Source organism: Trachinotus anak, unplaced genomic scaffold (assembly GCF_046630095.1).
Source record: "Trachinotus anak isolate AG129_WGS33_773 ecotype Australia unplaced genomic scaffold, CSIRO_AGI_Tana_v1 ptg000002l, whole genome shotgun sequence".
Lineage (NCBI taxonomy): Eukaryota > Metazoa > Chordata > Actinopteri > Carangiformes > Carangidae > Trachinotus > Trachinotus anak.
Genome location: NW_027273853.1, coordinates 25,351,549 through 25,371,781, shown reverse-complemented (window position 1 = coordinate 25,371,781; position 20,233 = coordinate 25,351,549). Strand labels below are relative to the sequence as shown.

At 41.7% G+C, this 20,233-nt stretch overlaps 1 protein-coding gene across 1 annotated transcript; it reads left to right on the top strand.

The window, feature by feature from the left end:
- The first annotated feature begins 6,089 nt into the window (after window positions 1-6,089).
- Window positions 6,090-19,624, top strand: wfdc1 (WAP four-disulfide core domain 1). Its single transcript, XM_071458071.1, has 7 exons — window positions 6,090-6,602; window positions 15,937-16,132; window positions 16,621-16,704; window positions 17,281-17,421; window positions 17,878-17,928; window positions 18,010-18,069; window positions 18,188-19,624. The coding sequence occupies exons 1-6, from the start codon at window positions 6,504-6,506 to the stop codon at window positions 18,066-18,068; spliced, it is 630 nt and encodes a 209-aa protein (XP_071314172.1). The 5' UTR covers window positions 6,090-6,503; the 3' UTR covers window position 18,069; window positions 18,188-19,624.
- Window positions 19,625-20,233: the final 609 nt, after the last annotated feature.

Sequence of the window (20,233 nt, the reverse complement as noted above, 5' to 3'; positions counted from 1 at the left end):
CACACACACCCCCCAAAGGAAAGAGACTGCAGAAAAGAAAACTCACCACAACAAGAGAGCTGGTCACAAAATACCACACGGCTTTGATCTGCCAGACAGGAACAAAGACATAATCCATGTTTCATAGAAACTCTACATGAAAACCAAACACACACACACACACACACACACACACACATACACACACACACACAGTATGTAATGGTTGACTGCCAAGAGAGAGAAGAGGCCACCTATTATCAGGGAAAGGAAGACTGCCGGTTCAGAATTATCAGAGGATTTCCAGTCCAGTGGAGCTAACATCTACTGTTACTTGATACACGAGGAAGTCTGATCTTTTTAATTACATATCAACCTGCCTGAAATCCCTAAACACATATTTACACACTCTCTGTACTGCACATAAAAGGAATTACATGTCTGGCAAAAGAGGAAATTGTGGAGCTATTCGCCATTTGCTTTACGATCAAACGTTTTTTTATTCATTGAGCTGATAAAAGAATAAATATCCTTAAATACTGACCCTGATTTGAGCATGGGTGTCTGATCTTGTGTAAAGTCATTTTAAAGGGGCAAGCCACTGATTTTGTGTACGGCCAAGCCTGGAAAAACAGCTGAATGACGTCTTTTCTAGAGATTTTTAAAATTTGATGATGATGTTACTGTGATGTCACCAGGGTTATGTTCAGCTTGGACTTCAGACTTGTAACAAACCGGAAGCGTGGAGTGTGAAAGAAGTGGGCCTTTAGGAGGCAGCATGGGTCTCATGAGAGATGCTGTTAAGTTGCATTATGGGAAACAAAGGGTTCAGCATTTTGGGGGCTTGACCCATTCTAGCAACTAAAAGTCAAGATGTCTCTGGGGCTAAGCCAAGCCTGCAGGTGCGTTTAGAAATGACTGGAAGGATACAGCCTCCCCCTTGTGGCAATTCAAAATAAATCAACATAGGACTGTACGTTGGTGAGCTTGACAGCATTTTCAAGTCATGTGTGTGTGTGTGTGTGTGTGTGTGTGTGTGTGTGTGTGTGTGTGTGTGTGTGTGTGTAGCAGCAGGGATATGGGACTGTCTGTATTTGACCCTTACAGCATCAAGTCCAATAAAACAGAAAGCACAGGAAGAGCTTTGAAGTCGGACAGGACTTACTAAAGCGCCTCTCAGTCACTTTGACCCCACAGTGGGACCCCAGAGCACACAGTCGCTATAGAAACAGCTGAAATAGTTTTTCAGTTTTTTTCTTCTCTCTCTTTTTTTTTTTTTTTTTTTAAGTCGACCTAATTCACAGGGGTCACGCAGAGGAATGCAGCACGACTACCTGAGTTCAAAGTGCTTGGTAGCAGGACGAGGAGAGAAGAGGGGAGACGAGAAGGAGGACTGAGAGGAAGAAGGGAGAGAGGGAGAGACAGAAATGGGAGAGCAAGAGAGAGGAGGGGACAGATGATAGCTGCATGTGGAAGAGGAGAAACCAGCTGGGAGAAAGCTGGGAGACAGAAAAACAAAGGGAAACTTTAAACCAAGGATGAGCACAAGATCGGAGAGGAAAAGTAGGCAAGAGACAGAGGAAAAAAGGCAAAGGAAAATGATGAAAAGAAAGAAAGAGAAGGAGAATTACTGAAAAGAAGCAATTACTGTATACTGAAGAAACTCTGGGAGCTAGCAGCAGCAGAGTACTGATTTGTGCGGGTTAGGGCCATTAGAGGATAAAGGATAATGACACTGGAATGAAATAGTCATGAAGGGGAAGCAGTTGAGATTGGGCATGGCTCTAACCACCTCACTGATTAAAAGAGGAGAAAATACTTGCTGCTAATGAGAAACGATTAGTGCAGCTACAGGTAGTTGTGCTTAATGAGGATAGCTAGCAGCCAGACCCACACGACACCTCCAGGTTATTGCTTTAACATTTGTTTTGAGGAGGCCAAAAACTCTCAGAGTCCATAGCTTCAGTCTCCAAAACACTGTTAATAAAAAAGTTTGAAGGAAAGTTTTTATTTTCAGAGACTCCCTGTGCAAGTTCAGAATTTCAGTTTACAGGTTTTGGTTGTATAAGCATGAGTTCTGCGTGTAAACACTTCTTTTCTTTTCTTTTAAAGATGCTGAAAACAAGCGAGGAGAGAGCAGACAGATGTTTGGTCTACGTGAACCTTTTATCAACCCATCTCCATTTCTTCTGAACTCCGTTTCGTGCTCTGCTCCTTTCCCTCCCCTGATCTCCCTCATCTTCTCCTATTTTTCCATCAGCCGGTGCCAGCCCGCATCTTTTAACAGCTGTCCCACTTTAACTCAAGTCATCGAGGTCATTGTGCTGCCAGACCTCACATACACATAAGAAGGCATGCATTCAAAGGCACACAGAAGCAACAATACTTCATATTTCAGACGTCAATAATATGTTTTAGTATGGGTTAGATTCATATCAGATCAAATTACCAGTGTAGGAAGTTTTCCATCTCTTTCTTGATGTATGTAATAGTCTAGTAAAGCAGATGGCGCCAGTCCTTCTTTCCTTGTCTCTTTACGGTCGAATAAATCCACAACACAATCTTGCTCCTCTCTCTTAAGCATCCATACTGAATGTATGTGTGTGTGTTTCGTTTCATCAACAACAACACAAATGCACATCCTAAATCAGAGATTTATCTTCCTTCTTCAGCTGCTCGAGGTTTACATCCCAACAGACACATTAAAACTGAAAGCTGGGAGGCAGCCAGTGCTCACTGAACTTGTTAAATGTGAAACAGTCAAACAGAGCAAAGCAAATCAAAAAAAGAAAATTAATTTTGAGTGAAATTAGTCAAAGCACTGTTTGGAGACTTCTGCTACATACATTCTACAGGCATCATTTAGGATTGTATACTGCGTATAGTAAGTATTTAAGTTTCTTATTGCACCGCATATGTGCTGAGACATTACAACACATAAGTGCAACTTTCACTCCTCTCCAAATCCAGCAGCCTAAGTCCAACCAATCGCACCTAACCCATGACCCTTCAGGCTGACCTCTGACCCCGGCTGACAGCCCAGATTTGGAATGAATGGCTTTGACAGGCTTCTGCTTCAGGCTCCAGCACATTGATACGAGAGAGGCCCACCAGAGAAGCATGCTAATAAACACTGAAGTGACAATATAAGTGATAAATGACGTGTTCAGCTGGTTGGCTCATTTTTAGCCACGCTGGCAGACTGTCTGTTGGTCCACCACTTTGGTCTGGACTGAAATTGCAACAAATATTGGATTCATTTCAACAAATTTGGTTCACATGTTCCTCTGAGGATGAACTTTAATGGCACCATCTTTTGTCCAGTTTGTCCAATAGTTTGGTTTATGACTAAATAAAACTAATTACATTCCCACCAGCCTCAGCTGCACTTTGTGTTTATAGTCCTAATTAGAAAATGCTGGCAAATTAACCAGAGATACATTTGCCAGATCAACCAGTTAGTGCTCATCTTTAAACTATTTTGTTTAGTAGAACATTTCTGAAATGTTGTAAAAGTATAAATCTCAACTTTTTATCGCTTGTTGAAATTTGTTTTTCAAAAGAAGACAGACATGAAAACAGTCATGGATAAGCTATACAAAGACAACATTTTATCTATTTATCTATTAGTGTTTTCAAATGCTGTTAATTCGCTACTTCAGTGGCTAGCTATAGCATGCTAACTTGCTGAACTAAGATAATGAACGTGGTAAACAGTATATCTGTACGGTGTATCTTTCTGTGCCAGTGTCTAAAATTTGTTTGATAGCAAGAGTTTGCATTTGTGCAGTAATATCCCATCTCAGCCAGAGAAGATACAGTAAACTTGTACAGTATATATGTAACACCTTGTGAATGTTGTGGGTACACAGACACAGAAACCACAGACTATCACACGTAGACGAAGGGCTGCCCTGACCACTGAGCCAGAGCCATCTCTGGACAGCTACCAACTGTTACACCATGAATCAGACTGGAATTAATCTTGACCATCAGAGAGGAGAAACATGTGATATGAAACCCCCTGAGACTCGCAGACACTCCACCCTTCAGAAACAGCTACAGCGCATTTCGGCTCCAGACAACGCCTCACAGATTAAAGGAATTTCTGCCTTTTGAGCGGGGAGTCTGTCCCCGGACAGGATTTATGGATTCACACTTTCCTCTCATTCATAACTGTACAAGTGGATGCTGTGTCCCGACTGAGTGCCATGTCCTGTTTAGCTCTTGGAATAAATACTGTATGTGTATCCTTTTGTGTGTACGGAGTTACAGTAGAGTATGTGTGCGTGTCCCAGCCCTCGGTAGGCATGAATACAGCTGTTTACGTTATTTAATATTCATGTATACTGTACATTCCAGGTTTAGGAAGGAGGCAGGATGTGGATGATGTCTGTGAGAACATGTCTGGAAATATTACTGCAGCTGCAGTTTTTCCCCCATTGAAGAACTGAAGTTGGTTTAGACAACAGCAAAAAAATAAAGAATAAGAAAAGTAAGCCCAGCAACCCTAACTACTTCATGTTTCAAATATGGATATTTAAATGTTTAAATGTATATGATCCCATTCTCTATATTCTCAGGAGTCTGAAAATCTGAAAAAAGAAAATAGCCAAATTGCTGTAAATAATCCAAGGGACACAAGTGTTTGCACAGTTTTAAAAGAATTTGGTTTGAACCAACTGTGCAGTCATAGCTTAGCAAACCCTGAGCATTTGTCAAGCTTTGGATTTCTTCAGTGTGTGTGGTGTAGCTTACATGGTGCTGTGTCAGAAGAGTAATAAACCTCATACGTACGGTAAAGGGTCTTTATTTTAGCCTTTCCAAAAACAAAAAATGCAAGAGCAAAACTTTAAAGAATAGAACAACAATAGATGCCCTTACATTCACTAGGCACATTGATTAGTTCTCATCCTCCCTTTAAAGTGAGTCAGCTTGAAACAATAAAAAAGCAGCGGGAGCTGACATTGTAAACCAACAAATGGAGCAACCTCAGCTTAACTTTGTAGCTCGGTGCAGCTGATAAAATCTATAGACTACAGCTGTAGATGGCTGCTGAAGTTCAAGGGGCAAACTTAACACTGTTATCAATGTAAACTGCATCATGTACAGAAGCTTGAATGGTCATTTCCAAAATATATAATGCCCCTCTGTATCATAATGATGCTCCCAAACCATTGCATCAGGTTTATCGCTCTATCATTTTCACACAGTCTTTCATCCAGTCTTTTCCACTGCCCTGTTCCACTATCTCTATATGTCCCCCTTCTTGCTCTCTTTTTTCTCTCTCACTTTTTCTCTTTACTTTGTCTTTTGTGTAAGTGAAGCCTGGGCCTCCCAGTGACATAAGCCCTGCTCCTGTAAAACTAATAATGACTGAGATTTGTGCAGGCTTAGCATTCTTTCTCCCTTTCAGTGCAAGACACTGGGAATGGAGAGAGAGGAGGGGACAGGAAGGAGAGAAAGGTTTAGTGGCAAGGTAGGGGGTGAGCTTGGGGGGCGGGGGGGTGTCCTAGTTTGAGACAGAGCAACTTGAGAGATACATGAAGAAGGAAGAGAAGATGGAGAGAGGCCCCTTTACCCTGGAACGCACCACATGCTCTCATTCTTTCTGGGTCAATGCCACCGAGATCGCACTGCATCCTCTCCAAACACATTAAACAGAGTGTGCACGTATGGACACATACACATGTGTCCTCATTCAGGTGGGTTCAAGTATTAAATCATGCATATCCTCTCCTGAAGAAAAATCAGGAATGTAAACACGGATGTTGGACAGTTGATAGTTCCACCACGTACATGCTTGAATTCTAAACTTACAGCCCACAAGTATTTTCAAACCCCACACTTATCAGAGCCATTTATTTTCTCCATACGATACCACACGTCAGGAAAACATTTGAAGCAAAGCCACAGAATATAAAATACATCCCAACCACACGATGACACAACTCTGTCAAATTCACATAAAGATCACCAGATGTGCTGTGAGATGCAACAAGAGGGCAAGGGGGAGGTCTCACACGCACTGCCCTCTCTAATGCTCTCCCCTCCCTCCTTTCACCTCCCCTCCTCTCTCCCAGAGACATGTGCGTACGCCGTGCCAGCAGACAGTTTCAGCTCTCAACAACTGATGCACGGACAGCTGCTGTTTCTCCCTTCCCCTCTTTCTTGCTCCCCTAACTATTCTCCTCTTTCTGTTTCCTCTCTACACTGCTTCCATTCATCCCCTCTGTACTTTCCCCTTCCTTCCCTCTACTTTGTCATTCCTCCCTGCACTTTTCCTCAGGCGGATATAAAGGCAGGTCCTGTTGAAGGGAGAGGGGCTTGTGTAATCTCTGGCTGCACATGAGCACCGGAGAGTTATTGCTTCAGCTGGAAAGGCACCGCAACAGAGGACTTGGAAACAACTAGAGGACAAACTTTGGGATAAGCGGGAGAATAAGGAATACCTCCAAGACAGGAAGGGAGGAGAAGGAGGGAGACGCAGTGAGAGTTTGGAGTTGGGGTGCAGGACACAGACCATGCCGGGCTCTGTGCTGCTGCTGCTGCTGCTGTCCCTGTTGGTCCTGTCCACAGGAAGTGATGCCAGGCGAATCAGGAAAAGAGGACTCAACCATAAGGTGGGGCTGCTAACCTCACCTTTGACTTTTGTATATGTGCACATGTGAGTGTGTGGCTTTCTGCTTTATCTCTTCATTATGGCTGTTTTTTGTTTTTTTAGAAAAGCCTCCAAATTGGAAGTAGGTGAGAGATCACACTGTTACAGTACAATACCGGCTCTGTTACAGAGAGCTGGGTTCACACTGCAAGAGCAGTTTTGTGGCTGAGGTGAGAGGTGGTTAAGTTGACCTCAGACCTGAAGCACAATAACCCAAAGAACAGTGGTGTAAATGAACAAAGTGCATTCACTGCAGCACTGTACTTAAAGGAATAGTTCAGCATCTTGGGAAGTACATTTAATTCTTGCTGAGAGTTAGATAAGAAGATTGATGCCACTGTGACATCTGTCTAATAACTAAAATGCTTTATCCAACAGCTTGTTAGCTTAGCATAACAGACAACTAAATCCACCTACCACCACATCCAAAGCTCACTAATTTAAATGTTACAGCTTGTTTGTTTAATTTGTACAAAAACACAGTGTAAAAACAAGTAGTGAGGGTTTTATGGGAGCACTGACTTCCAGAACAGGAGCAATTTGTCTTTTTTAAATTTCAGTTTTCAGGTGTAATGAATAGAGAAGATATAACATATTAGTTTTTACACTTCGGTTACAGTATGGATCAAAAAACTAGGTTATCTTTTGTCCCCTATTTCCAGCCTTTGGATTACGCTAACTGGCTGCTGGCTGCATCCTTTGATAGTCACAGTACAGATAATTAAGTTTAGAGGAACTTGTACTTTACTTGAGCTCATCCACTTTATGCTACTATTACTTACTTCTACTTATCTACGTCATTGTAGTTTGTAGATTAAGATTTTAAAAACAAAACATGTGACCACCTTTTAAAATATGATGCATAATTATATATAGGACTTTAAAGTAGTCAAAATTAGCTAAATTTCAACCAACTACAACATAAAACTGCTGATTATACTTTAATATAATAATATAATAATGCCGCAGGGAAATTCTACAAGTACTTTTGACACATTTGTACAATTTGTTGGTAATGCTTAAGTTTTGAATGCAGGACTTTCTATATGGCTTGGAGAGGATCTGAACCTTTTTTCACCACTGGCAAAGACACACTTTGATTTTGAAGCATGAAAAATCTTCATTGACAGGAGAAGTTTTTTAGTTTTGATGAGGAGCTGAAAGTGGAGTGTGCAACAGGTTGGAATAAGTCGCTGATTTTCAGATTTCCATATGAGTAATTGAAGAGCACACTGGATGTACAACCTTTGTCTTTGTGTGTGTGTTGTGTGTGTTTCTGTGTGTGTGTGTGTTCACGGCGGATTATTAGGGCAGGAACTGAACTTGCAGACCGGGCCCCTGCTTGTTAACTCAGCTCTGTGTCGCTGATTGATCATCTCTAACAAGGGCTCACTGTAGCGTGCTGCCTTCTCTTTCTTTCTCCCTCTCCTGCTCTCTCTCCTCCTCTGTGAAACCTCATGCTCTTCAATGTTCTCACTTTCTAACTGGTTTGTGCCCTCATTGGCCCGTCTCTCTCATTTTCAGCTTTTATCTCTCTTCCCTTCTCTCACATGCAGTAGTAAGCCTTTCACCCTCTCTCTGGCCTGCTTTCTCTTCCCCCTCACCCATGTGTGGCTCTCAGTATACCACCCCCGTTTTCCCTCTTTCAAATGTATTTCTCTCGTCTCCTCCTGCTCTCTGGATGGGCCAAAAGCACCGTCTTGCTGGACTCTGCTTCAAAGCTGCTGTAATTGGAACATGCTGAGACGACTGTGCAGATGGAGTTTGTCTCTTTCCCTCTGAACCTTTTCATCTCTGCATCTTTCCATCTTTCATTTTTTTAGCCACCTCCCCCACACGTACATGTACACAAACACCCTCAGCCTCATTCATAACACCAGGGCTGTGGAGAAAGACAAATTATAGTCACAGAGTGTTTCACGAAGGCACTGCACTATGTAATAATGTGTCTTGAAAAAGCAAAATTTGTGAAGATTTGTAACAAACCAGGCCAGCAGCACATTCACTACCTGTCCTGCATTCATGGTCTTCTTTGTTCTTTGAATATAGAAGATTTCAGCAGATTTATTTATCTGAGTACACATTGAATTCAAATCAGTCAAAACTTCTAGGTAAGACCAGTAAGTAGGTACATTTATCAAAATGCTTGCAATAGAATACAATCAGATTTTCCAATTTACTGGATTTACACAATGCATTTCAAAAACACAAGTCATGCCAAATCTATTTTTGTCTCAGTTTTAGAAAAGCATAAATGCTCTTTAAGAGTCTCAAATACATTTTCATTTTAATTACATTATCAATGTTTGTAAGTTACTATTATTATTATCATTATTATTATTATTAGTAGTAGTAGTAGTTGTAGTAGTAGTAGTATTTAAATAAGATGTGTAATCGCAGTCCTAAATGGTTGGAAATATATTATCAGAATGTAAGAATGTATTCTACATATATTATATATATGTACACATATTCTACATGTGTGTGTGTGTGTGTGTGTGTGTGTGTGTGTGTGTGTGTGTGTGTGTGTGTGTGTGTGTGTGTGTGTGTATGTGTGTTTTCATACCGGCTTTATCTTAACTTCATTTATCTGACTTGTATATAAAGTTCTTACCAGAAAGGGGGCTGTTTGACCTCTTTGTCAGATGGTCTCACTGACGAGGCGGCTCAGGGATCAGAGCCATGTCTCTTTCTCTTATCTAGACCTCCCCCTGCCACAGGGTTCAAAGGTCACCGGTAGCACTTTCCCAATTTCCTCTTTGTGTTTGGCAGAGAAATTGCATGTCAAATAATACATAACATGCAATATGGTGGAAAAGTTAGAACTAGGCATCAGAGGTAAGCTTATAATCAAGAGGGATGGAAAACAGGTCTTAGACTTAGACACACACACACACACACACACACACACACACACACACACACACACACACACACAGACCGGATGATTTAGACTCTTACAGCCATAACACACCTGTCAGGGCATGTCATTGTGCAGTAACTGTGTCTGAGGCGAGGCTACCACCACAAATCTTAACAGTTTCATTTATCTGATGTGATGTGGACTGTTCTGACGGCACCTGGTATTAAGACTGGGACCCTGCAGAAACGTGTATACTTCCTGTTCTTGGTCTGGCCGGCTGTTTGACTGCTACATGAAACAGAACAGATCCATGCACTGTTTCAAAGCTGAGGGACATTTGCAGCTTTTAAGGAAATTATACTTTGTGAAGATAAGACTAACTTACTTTATGTATTGACCACTAGTGCCTTCAAATAAGAGAGATCCATGTCATTAGTTGAATTGAAAGGGATTAAAAGTAACATTTTGACTGCAGTGGTTGAGAATGTATGAAATGCAACTGAATTACATAGGATTTCATTCACTGCTGAATGCAAAGAATGTATTTAAGTTCATTAGAAAATAGTTTGTGGCCTTTCAAATCCTGGGAATGCGTGACAAATGCAACACAGTCTTGGGAAGCATTGGCTGTGAAAAGGACTCGTCACACCAGCATTAAATACCATGAAATTTTGGAATGATTTCAATTAATTGTAATGGAATTGCCAAAATGAGTGAATTAAATTTTGCTGTTGTCATTGAAGCAAGCCATCTTGGCAGTGCTGATCTTTGAGGGGACGGAGAGCTGGAAGGCCAAAATAGAAGATGCAGACGTAACTTATTAGTTATGTTACACCATCCACTGAACTTATTATACCGTTAGCAGTTGAGCTAAGCTAGCAAGTTTTCCACCTTTGAGAGCTTCGCTGTCGCCCTTAAGTAACTATTTTGTAACTATTTTGTTGTACAATTGTGAACAAATTGCCACAGATGAGTAAATAGAACTGCAGAGAGAAAATAGACAGAACCTTTGGGAGCTATTGTGACTGACTAGCACCAACCCAGTTCACTAGCAAGTTAGCAATTAGTTCACTAACTGCAGTACAGCAGTTCACCAATTAGCTCTGCGAATATAGTCACTACACATGGATTAATTTCATTGTACCACTTTCCAGTGTGTCCTTTGAGAGACGGTGACCTGTTCAGGATGTACCCTGCCTCGTGCTCACTGTCAGCTGGGATTCGCTCCAGCCCTCCCACAACCCTCACAGGATTAGCTGTATAACTAATGGAGGGAGGGATGGATCACATACCAGATACATTTGATTGCAGTAATTCAAAATTATCAAGACAAGACACACTCTTAACCTACCTATCAAAACATGATTCAAATCAATTCAGCTTGTGTTGAGAGCCTGGATATCCATAATATAGCTTCAGTGCCATCTTTTGTATATTATTCTCACTGGGAGGTGCATGGTGTTGCATATTATTAAGGAGAGCGTCGCGTATTTGTCTACATAATTCAAATTTTAGTGTAGAAGACAACCAACTAACTTTAAATTTGCATTTCACAGAAACTTCATCATACTGTATATCAGATGTGTCTTAGCTCAGAGATGCAAAATACATTGAAAATACTTTTCCAATAAATCTCATTTCACTTTAATAAACAAACAACCCAAGGTTTTCTGTAAAAAGTTGTAACAAGGTTCAGTTCACAGTTCAGCAGCAAAGACATTAACAGCACATAAAAAATAAAGTTCACAGTAGCATACTTAGGTAAACAGGGAGACCTGTAACCAGTCGTTTTGTGAACTGGTGTGTGTGGCTCTAAACAGGACTAATCCCCGTCAGATGATGTGAGCCTGCTGGTCAGCGGCACATTGCTGGGCTTACACTGGAGCAAACCGCCATCCAGTGCCATAAGTCGCACACACACAAACCAAAAAGGACAAACTCATTTTCACATCAACTTCTGCATCAATTTTTTTTCATACAGAGCCTCTGATGTTCAAGACCTTCCTTTGATTTGGTTATGAGAGACTACAAACATGTTTGTATCCATCATTCTGCTGCTAAAGTAGAGATACAGCTGTGCTGAAATATGAAATTGTCTTGAAATTGTTGCACTATTTTTCTTTTATTGTAAAACCAATAAACTAACCTAACCTTACCTTACCTAGCCTAACCTTACCCTGCTAACCCTAACCCTAAGCAGAGAACAGAGGTGTAATACAGTAGTTTAGGGGAACTCTAACGCAGCCTTCTCTCTCACCTCTGGCTATGACTGACACAGACACTATTTCCAACTGTTTCCCCAAAACTAAGTAGCTGCATTCAAAGTTGCTCTGCCACACCTCACATGGCTTCACTCTTCTTGACTGCACTTTAAGGTTAGACATCACTTCTTTTCCAGTATGTCTGCAACCAAGTTTCCCAGTTGTGCATCTACTTGTTTGTCTGTCAGCATGTCTTCCTTTATCAGTCAGGGAAACTCTCATCTCTGATGGATTTACAGGCTGTCTGTTTGCCTCACAGCTCAGCTGGCTGTGTCTCCATCTATCTGCACATCTGTCTATCTTTCTGCCAACCTGACTGCTGGTTTAGAGAGAGGAAATGGGTCCTGACAACTCAAAAGCTAACCAGATGTGTCCTGTGGGCTACTTCATTTAGTAGATTTGAGTTGACACTTGTATGAAAGAACACAGTTTTGCCATGTTTATGCAGAACCTTGACCCTGCAGTAATATATGGGCATATGTCTGAGATTGGGTGTGTTTGTGTGTGTCTCTGCGTGCATGTATCCTTGTGCAAAGGAAACAGAAAATCTCTGTATCTTTCTGAGATCTCTGCATGGAACCATGAATGGCCTGATCTCAGTGCAGTAATGGAGCCAGACAGGGTCTCCAGTGGCTTCTCGTCACAAACTCCCAATAAAGCGCTGAGTAAGACAACTAAAGAGAGAGATGAGGAAAGACAGACAGAGGAAAAGAGCAGTTGAGATCAATCATTATGCAGCCACCATCATCCCACTGCTTTTCAACACCAAAGAGAGAGCAAGAAAGGGACAGGGGGAAAAAAAATCAAGGCGAAAGAAAAATCAGGGAGGAAGAGAGATAGTGACAGTGTTGCAGACAGAGGCAGACAGAGATGGGGAACATATGCCCACAGATGGACATCCACATCACACACAGGCAAGCTGGCAGCGTCTCGACGGGAGAGCGGCACGGCAGACAGGAGTGTAAATAAACAATGTGGAACATCAGAGAGATGTGTGCAGCATTGTGTGATAGAGCTCAGGATGCAGAGCATGGAGGTGGCGGGCCATACAAACACATGATGCAGCACAAGAGGAGGCCTGAGAGCTGGATAACAGACATGGAGGCAAAAGTGCAGTTAAATAAATAAAATGTTGGAAGCAGCATTGTCGTTATTGGTAAGGCTTAAGGAATAATACAGTTAACACACACTGAAGCATGAATGGCTTCAGCAATGTATGGCATTCATGTGGACAACCAATCTCACACTTTACACATGCAAACACACACACACACACACATAAACAGGAAGAGCACTTTACATTTTGTAGGAGACGTTTGCAGGAGACTTTGGGGAAAGATCGGATATAAGACAAGCGGAGACGGCAGTAGTCATTATGTCATTATCCAATCACAGCAGACTTTGTAGTGCTCATTCATATATCTCATAGTACCAGGAGACATAGTGAACCACTGTGGCTCCATCTTTCTCGCTTGACGGGTATGAAAGAACTGTAGTCCACAGTGTGTGGGAGGATGCACGAGCAGAGGTAACTATATCTAGTAAGGTGGGTCATGTGATACATGGACAATTTTTGGGAGTTCAATGATAAATCGATGCGACAAAAACAGGCGTTAACAGGAGTTTTACTGGTCTTACAATGGGGCAGATTAGTGCTCAGCACACACACACTTAGCCACTGCTTCACTTTTTCATTTGGAGCCTCTGATGTTCCAGACATTCCTTTTATTTGCCAGCAGTGAGGTTTTCCAAGTTATATCATCCCCAACAACAGAGAGGAAATTCGTAGCAAATCCAGTCTGAGTATGTGAGACCACAGACTTGTTTGTGTCCATCATCACACTGAAAGGAACAGATACAGTCATTGTAAAGTTAACATTCATCTGGAGTCACGTTTCTGTCGACCTGATGATTGTAAGTTCAGTGTTCCTTCTCCTTTTATTTGGCTTTTTAGCTAACTCTTTAGCTAAATCGCTAACTTGAGAAAGTAGCATATTGAAAGCTTTTCCACTGAAAACAGCTGCCTGCTGCATCTACAGACAGATGAGAGCTGTAAAGTTGCAGGTCTTAAAACCAAAACAATGACGTGAAAGATAATCGAAAGCTGAAAGGAAGTCAGGGGATGGGCACTATGAGTGACATCTTTTACATTGCATAGTCATTTAATCTATTGTTCATATGAAATTTTGCAGCTTTTAGTAGGAGAAAATTCTAATTAAAGTATAAGTAAAAAAGCTAAGAAACTGAGCAGGGGTTCAATGCCAGCTTTCAAAACAATACAGTTTTCAAGTCTCAGACCTAAAGACACATTTCAGAAATTACCCAAAAAGTGTTGGAACTTAATAACCAACCCTACAATGGATGCCAAATGATAACATCTTATCTCAAAACTTCCACCGCTTGCAGTAATACGCCTATTTCAAAGCAACTTTAAAAAGTTCTGACGGTAAGAGCCACACATTGTTCCCTCCATCCCTCTATGGTGTGAATCCACCTTCCCTCCCACCCCCCCAAAATAACCATCCACCCACTAAGCTCGCAGCTGCCAGAACGAATTAATGTGTGTTTAAAGTGAACACACATACAGTGTGTGTGATACCACCATCAGCGCCAAACATTTGCTTTCATTTTTCCGGCTGGTTTGTAAGAACGTTCAGTAAGCCTGCCAAATAAACAGCACAGTTTTAATGATCGTGTGCAACCCACAAGCTGATTATCTAATTACTAATCTAGTGTACAAAAAAACACCCATTTCTCCCTCTCTCTCTCTCTCTCTCTCTCTCTCTCTCTCTGGAGCACCCCGACAAGCCAAATGAATGTCAGGGAAATTCACCCACACAACTGAGAAGACGACGAAACTTTGTGGTTGTGTTTGTTTGTCAGTAACACTGTGTGTGTTCTCGGGTCTTATGACAAACAGCTCTGCAGAAATACAATTTCAGTTACAACCCTGATGACTGAATAACAAAGGCATTGTGATCATTAAACCAGGACAGAAACTAACAGGAAACACTTGTCTTTGACTGGTGGGAAAACGCAATGAACTTCACTAAAGTAAATGTTGAGAACAGGTGAGGAATGAACCTCGAGGCATACCTGATTAGATAACATCCTTTGCAGTAGAAGCTCAAAGAGTTCACAGTTAACCATATAGCACTCCTGCAATGGGCTATAATTAAAATATCCTCAAATTGCCCCCCTCGTTATGTTCTTCTGCTGATGTTAGACCAGAGAGTAAACAGAACATTATTCCTCATTTCATAGCAGTGAGAAGAAAGAAGTGGAACAAATTGGAAACTTGATCACATTGTAAGGCAAATACATTGTTTTGTTGAGGGCAGCTGTGCTTCTTGCTGTAATATTTCTCATGTGTACACAATCCACAACAATGAATGGCCTCTTACACTGTGCCACGAAACTTGTGATAGTTGATACCAGCTGTGTGAAAGAGTACAAACCAACAAATTCTTTCCTGGGCTTGTCCAAACCAATGACTCGGAATCAATAAAGAGCTGCAGCTTGGTAAGAACTATTACACCACAGAGGCCATGGCTGTGATACAGGCTCCATAGGCATGCATGAGTAAATCTATTTCTTTATAGCAACAGTGGAAAAGTGTGTGTGTGTGTGTGTGTGTGTGTGTGTGTGTACGTGTACGTGCATGTGTGCATGCAGGCCTGCACTCGATGTTGCCAAAGCCACTGACATGTGTGAAGTGTGTCTTTGCTTGGCTCAGGGTCCTGTGGCCTACTTTCTCTCTGCAGACTCACTGGGGAGGTGTGTGTTCCCACAGTGAATCACCTTCGCAATCCAGGTCAAGACGTTAGCAGGCAGGCATGCATACTAAAGCCAAACATGTAGTGTCTTTGCTGCTGTGCTGAAAAGCGTTCACCTAGGTCCGTTGCTGCCCTCTGATGGTTAAAAAGTGCAACTCTCAACACTGTGTGAAGTGTGATGTGTCATCAAGTGGCCCTCACAAGCAAATATTTATATCTCTTAAAGTTTAACAACAAACATTTTATGCTACTATACCAGTGTTTTCTGATTCTGAATATTCCTGTTATTATTAGATTTTAGCCACACTTGAGCATGTTGCAGCTTTTGATAGACCCAGAACCTCTGCCAATATTATTTTAGGGTCAGGGTCATTTGTCTTCTTCTCTGTCTCTCAGGACTATGAGTACGCCAACCACCCCCAGTCCACACAGCACCAGAAGAACGACCGGTGTCCACCCCCACCCCAGATGCTGCCAGAGCGAGCCTGCGAGGTGCCGGGCTGCCGGTCAGACTCAGAGTGTGAGCGCCATAAACGCTGCTGCTACAACGGCTGCATCTACGCCTGCCTGGAGTCTGTTCAGCCGCCACCAGGTCAGCAGACGGTTACATATGGTTCCACACAGAGCAGGGTTTATATGTTAAAGCTGAGCGGCTTGGGAAGCAAAATGGGCCCTTAACCTGTTCCCAGACACCCCCATACAAAATAATGTATAAAGGTCAGTCAGTCATGACCCTGGTCTCCTTTCAAATGCAACTGCTTTAATTTTATGAATAAAAAGCCAGAATGAGTACAAGAAAATCTGAAGGCAACTCTGTGTCAACAGCTGTTTCGCAAAGATCCTATAATCAGGGGAACTATAATTTGTCAAGGTTACATGAAGATGGAGTCCAGAGCAGACCAAGTAGGACTACCAAGGACAAAGGCTTCAAAATGTTAAATTACTTCAAACGAGATTTGCTTTGGTCTGTACTTTTTGTGAAAGTGGAAAGTGTGTGTGGCTCTTTTTCTCAGAAAATTATGTATAATTGTTTGGCTTGTGTGTGTGTGTGTGTGTGTGTGTGTGTGTGTGTGTGTACAGTGCTGGACTGGCTGGTGCAGCCCAAGCCTCGGTGGTTGGGGGGGAACGGCTGGCTGTTAGACGGCCCTGAGGAGGTTCTGCAAGGTGAGTGACACCTGATCAGTCAGAGAAAACACTTGTAACTCCTGACGGTCGTCTTAGAAAACTCTCACCTGACTGATTCTCAGTGCTCGCAATGCAACAGCATCTTCGCCTAATAAGCTTTCACCACTCCATCAAACACAGCCCTTCACTCTGAATGTGGGTGTTTGGTTTCACCCTGTTATCTGTGTATTGGTGTTGCGTTTTTTTTTTTTTTAACTCTCTAACAAATGAAAAACATCAGCAATAAAAGTCACATGCTGATGTCCAAAATATGAAATGCTGACTTTGTTGGGCATCTATTCAACAATCATACAGTAAAAGAAAAACATCTTGAGACACAACCATAAGGGGAATTTAAGGCTGGGCATCCACATGTTTCCCTCCAGTGCTTTTCTTCAGTGAATAAAGTAATAAAAGGTTCCTGCAGGTTTTCTGAAATTTGTAGAGTTGACATGGTGTGGAAAAGGGAGAAAATATTAAAATGCAGTAGACGTAGCCATTGGCTGGTCGAGGGCAGGGAAACAACAATAAATGTTGTGACTTCGTCTGATGCACAGTATGTTCTCTGACCACCAGCTGAGGCGTGCAGTACAACTGAGGATGGAGACGAGCCTCTCCACTGCCCCACAGGCTACGAGTGCCACATCATCAACCCAGGAAACCCTGCTGCTGGCATCCCTAACCGGGGACAGTGCATCAAGCAACGTGGGAACTCCGGTAAGGCCAGAGCACTTCTGCTAACTCGAACAGCCGAGTGATTAGCCATGTGATGTGATTTGAATCCATCCAATGCAATCCAATCCAATTCTTCTACACACATCATCTCTTATCTTAATTTCATTTTTGCAACTAATCTCTGTCTGTCTAATGGAGCCCCTCTCATAAGTTTGTGCTCTTATAAAGGATCGAGGCACAGGTACAGGCTGTTGGGCTGTGCCAGCAGCTGTCTTGATTCTGGCATGGTCTCTTGGCCAATATAATGCAGCCAAGTGTCAAACTCTGCTTCTTAATAGATCTAAAAATATACAGATGTGAGTGACTTGGCTGCAACATGAACCTAATGATATAATGAAGAGAACATAAAGCCTCTGTTTATTGCCATTTAAGCAAGAATTCAAAGTACAATGTGTAGCATTAAAGAGATCAGATGTCATCTTTTTGTTTCGTCTACAGATGGACGTGGCTTGAGGCACAAATACTTTAAGGACTACAAGGACTACTTAGGTAAGTGAGGTAATGTGAACTATTATCACTGAGTCTGAAATAACACCAACCTGCCTGACATGATGATGTTTTCACTGACAGGTACCAGTTCTAACAATGCAGTAGGCTACGAAAAACATCATCACAAGCACCTGGGATGAAGTAAGTTTTCAGCCACTTTGAACTATTATGTTATATTAAAAATCAAATATCTCCTTTATCTTTATCTCCCTTTAAGGAAACCTAATGATTTTTTTTTCTTTTTAACATCTGCTCTCAGATCAGCCATGACCTCAGCCTCAGCTACGACCATAACACAACCTCAGACATCAGTCCAGTCCTGTTCAATCTGCTCTCATCACACCTGAACCAGGATCAGATCTCACCTTTTTTTTTTTTACTATACCTACAGCTGCTACCTCCTCTTTGCAAAGCCCCATTTTTTTGCAGCCTCTCCTCAGTCACAACTTTCTTTGGGAGACAAGTCTGTGAGCATACAGTAGACAGCCAAAGAAATAAGTGCTTTTTTTTTTGTCTCTCCGTCTGATATCTGTGAAGGGTTAAACAGAGGAAGAGAGAGCAGGGTGTGCACCAAAGCTGTTTCAACAAAAATCTCAAAAGGAAGAAAGGAAACTTTGCCATTTTATCATTTCTGTATAACCCTCTCCCTCAGTACCACTCATTCTCACACACAGACAAACTCTCTAACCTGAAGGCTGGTCAGTAGAGAAAATCAAGACCATATGGCCCCGTTATTCATTCTCTAAAGGACGCTTCTCAAATGTCCTCAAACCGCTAAGATTTTATAGACAAATAGGAGAAATTCCACCTCTATTGGTTGCATCTTAGAACCAAATCCAAATGTGAATTAAAATGATATGTAATTATAAGAATAAATGCCATATAAGTGTGTGGATTATATCCGTTTTTAATGATTCGGAAAAGCTGTGCGTCTTCTGACTGAAGCTTTAGTTTCAGTCAGAAGACGCAAACTGTGACATCAAAACAATAGTAAAATAAGATAAAGATAATTCACTGGACAGGGCCAGTTGAATGAATTTTACATTTAAATGGATGCTCCACATGTGAAGGAGGGAACCTTGAACAGCCATTAAAAGCCCACCTTTAAAGAAAGCCTACAGAGGGCAAGTGTTTGATACTGAAAAGACAGATTTAAATATTACCTAAAATAAATTTAGTGAAGTGGGGTTTTTAATGACGTGAGTCATGTAACAAACATCTACCAGCGCTGTATGATTACGCAAGAGTTTGGTACGTTTGGTGTGTGTATGTGTTTGCATGTGTATGAGTCATCTGGTGACAAATTCAACCTTTCTGACGGACAAAATAAATCAATCCGCCTATAAAATCATCACACTATCACAACCCTGCATCGCTGTATAAGCATAATAACAGAAAGGGCTCTTGCACAGAGCAGATATTTAATACTGATGAAAAGATCTTCTGTGTTATTCTCGAACTCAAACTTGCTTCAGTAAACTTCAGTTGTCTCTGTTGTCTGTTCAAATGGTGCTCATGTTTACTGCTGCCTATAATTACAGAAGAATAAGCTGGTCATAAAATAAGCTGAAGGTGCAAAACAAAAGCTGTAACCATTCTCTGTGTGCAGAACTAAAGTGATGTCTGAATGTTGCTCTCTGACTGGTGCTGTAATGCTGCCTTGTTTATTCTAAATAAACCACATTTTTGAAACTGGTCTGAGTTTTGTGAAGTGTGTTATTCTGTTGCAAGAAATCTTGGGACTCAGGACTAAGTTGACAGACACTGATCCCATCCTGCTCTGTCATTATTCTTTAGCGGCAGGTTCGGTTGAAGCGAAAATGAGCTGAACACTGTTTCCAGTTGCAGCAGCTTCTAAAATAAGGTCCAGACACCCCGGGGAATATTTCTGACAGTTTCAGGATATCCCCAGAAAAATGAATTCTCAGAAATTAGCACAAAAAGGAAAAATATGTATGACTGACAGCTGGTTCCCTCTTTCACCATATTTTGCGTACATGTAATGACCGAAGACAAAGACATCATCACATATTACATGATAATTATATTCATGGTTCACCTGCCTCAAGTGGGTATAAAAAAGAGGTGTAGAAATATATGTAATATGTGTAAAGATCATAGATCAAGATCAAAGTGGGTCTTACTGATTTTTTGGAGCTGCCGCTTTTAACAATATCATATGGGTGACACATGCCAAACGTATATGTACAGTATCTTGACAGTCATCCAACCCGCTCAGGACCCTGTCAACACTGCCCTCTCCCCCTACTGGGCAAGGACTGTCACATCAGATTTAGGTGAAACA

Excerpts from the sequence above, each read along its gene's own strand:
- wfdc1 (XM_071458071.1), top strand. The coding sequence starts at position 6,504 with ATGCCGGGCTCTGTGCTGCTGCTGCTGCTGCTGTCCCTGTTGGTCCTG. Across the intron at positions 16,705-17,280 it reads CCCTGAGGAGGTTCTGCAAG|CTGAGGCGTGCAGTACAACT; the intron begins GTGAGTGACACC and ends TCTGACCACCAG. Across the intron at positions 17,422-17,877 it reads CAAGCAACGTGGGAACTCCG|ATGGACGTGGCTTGAGGCAC; the intron begins GTAAGGCCAGAG and ends TTTCGTCTACAG.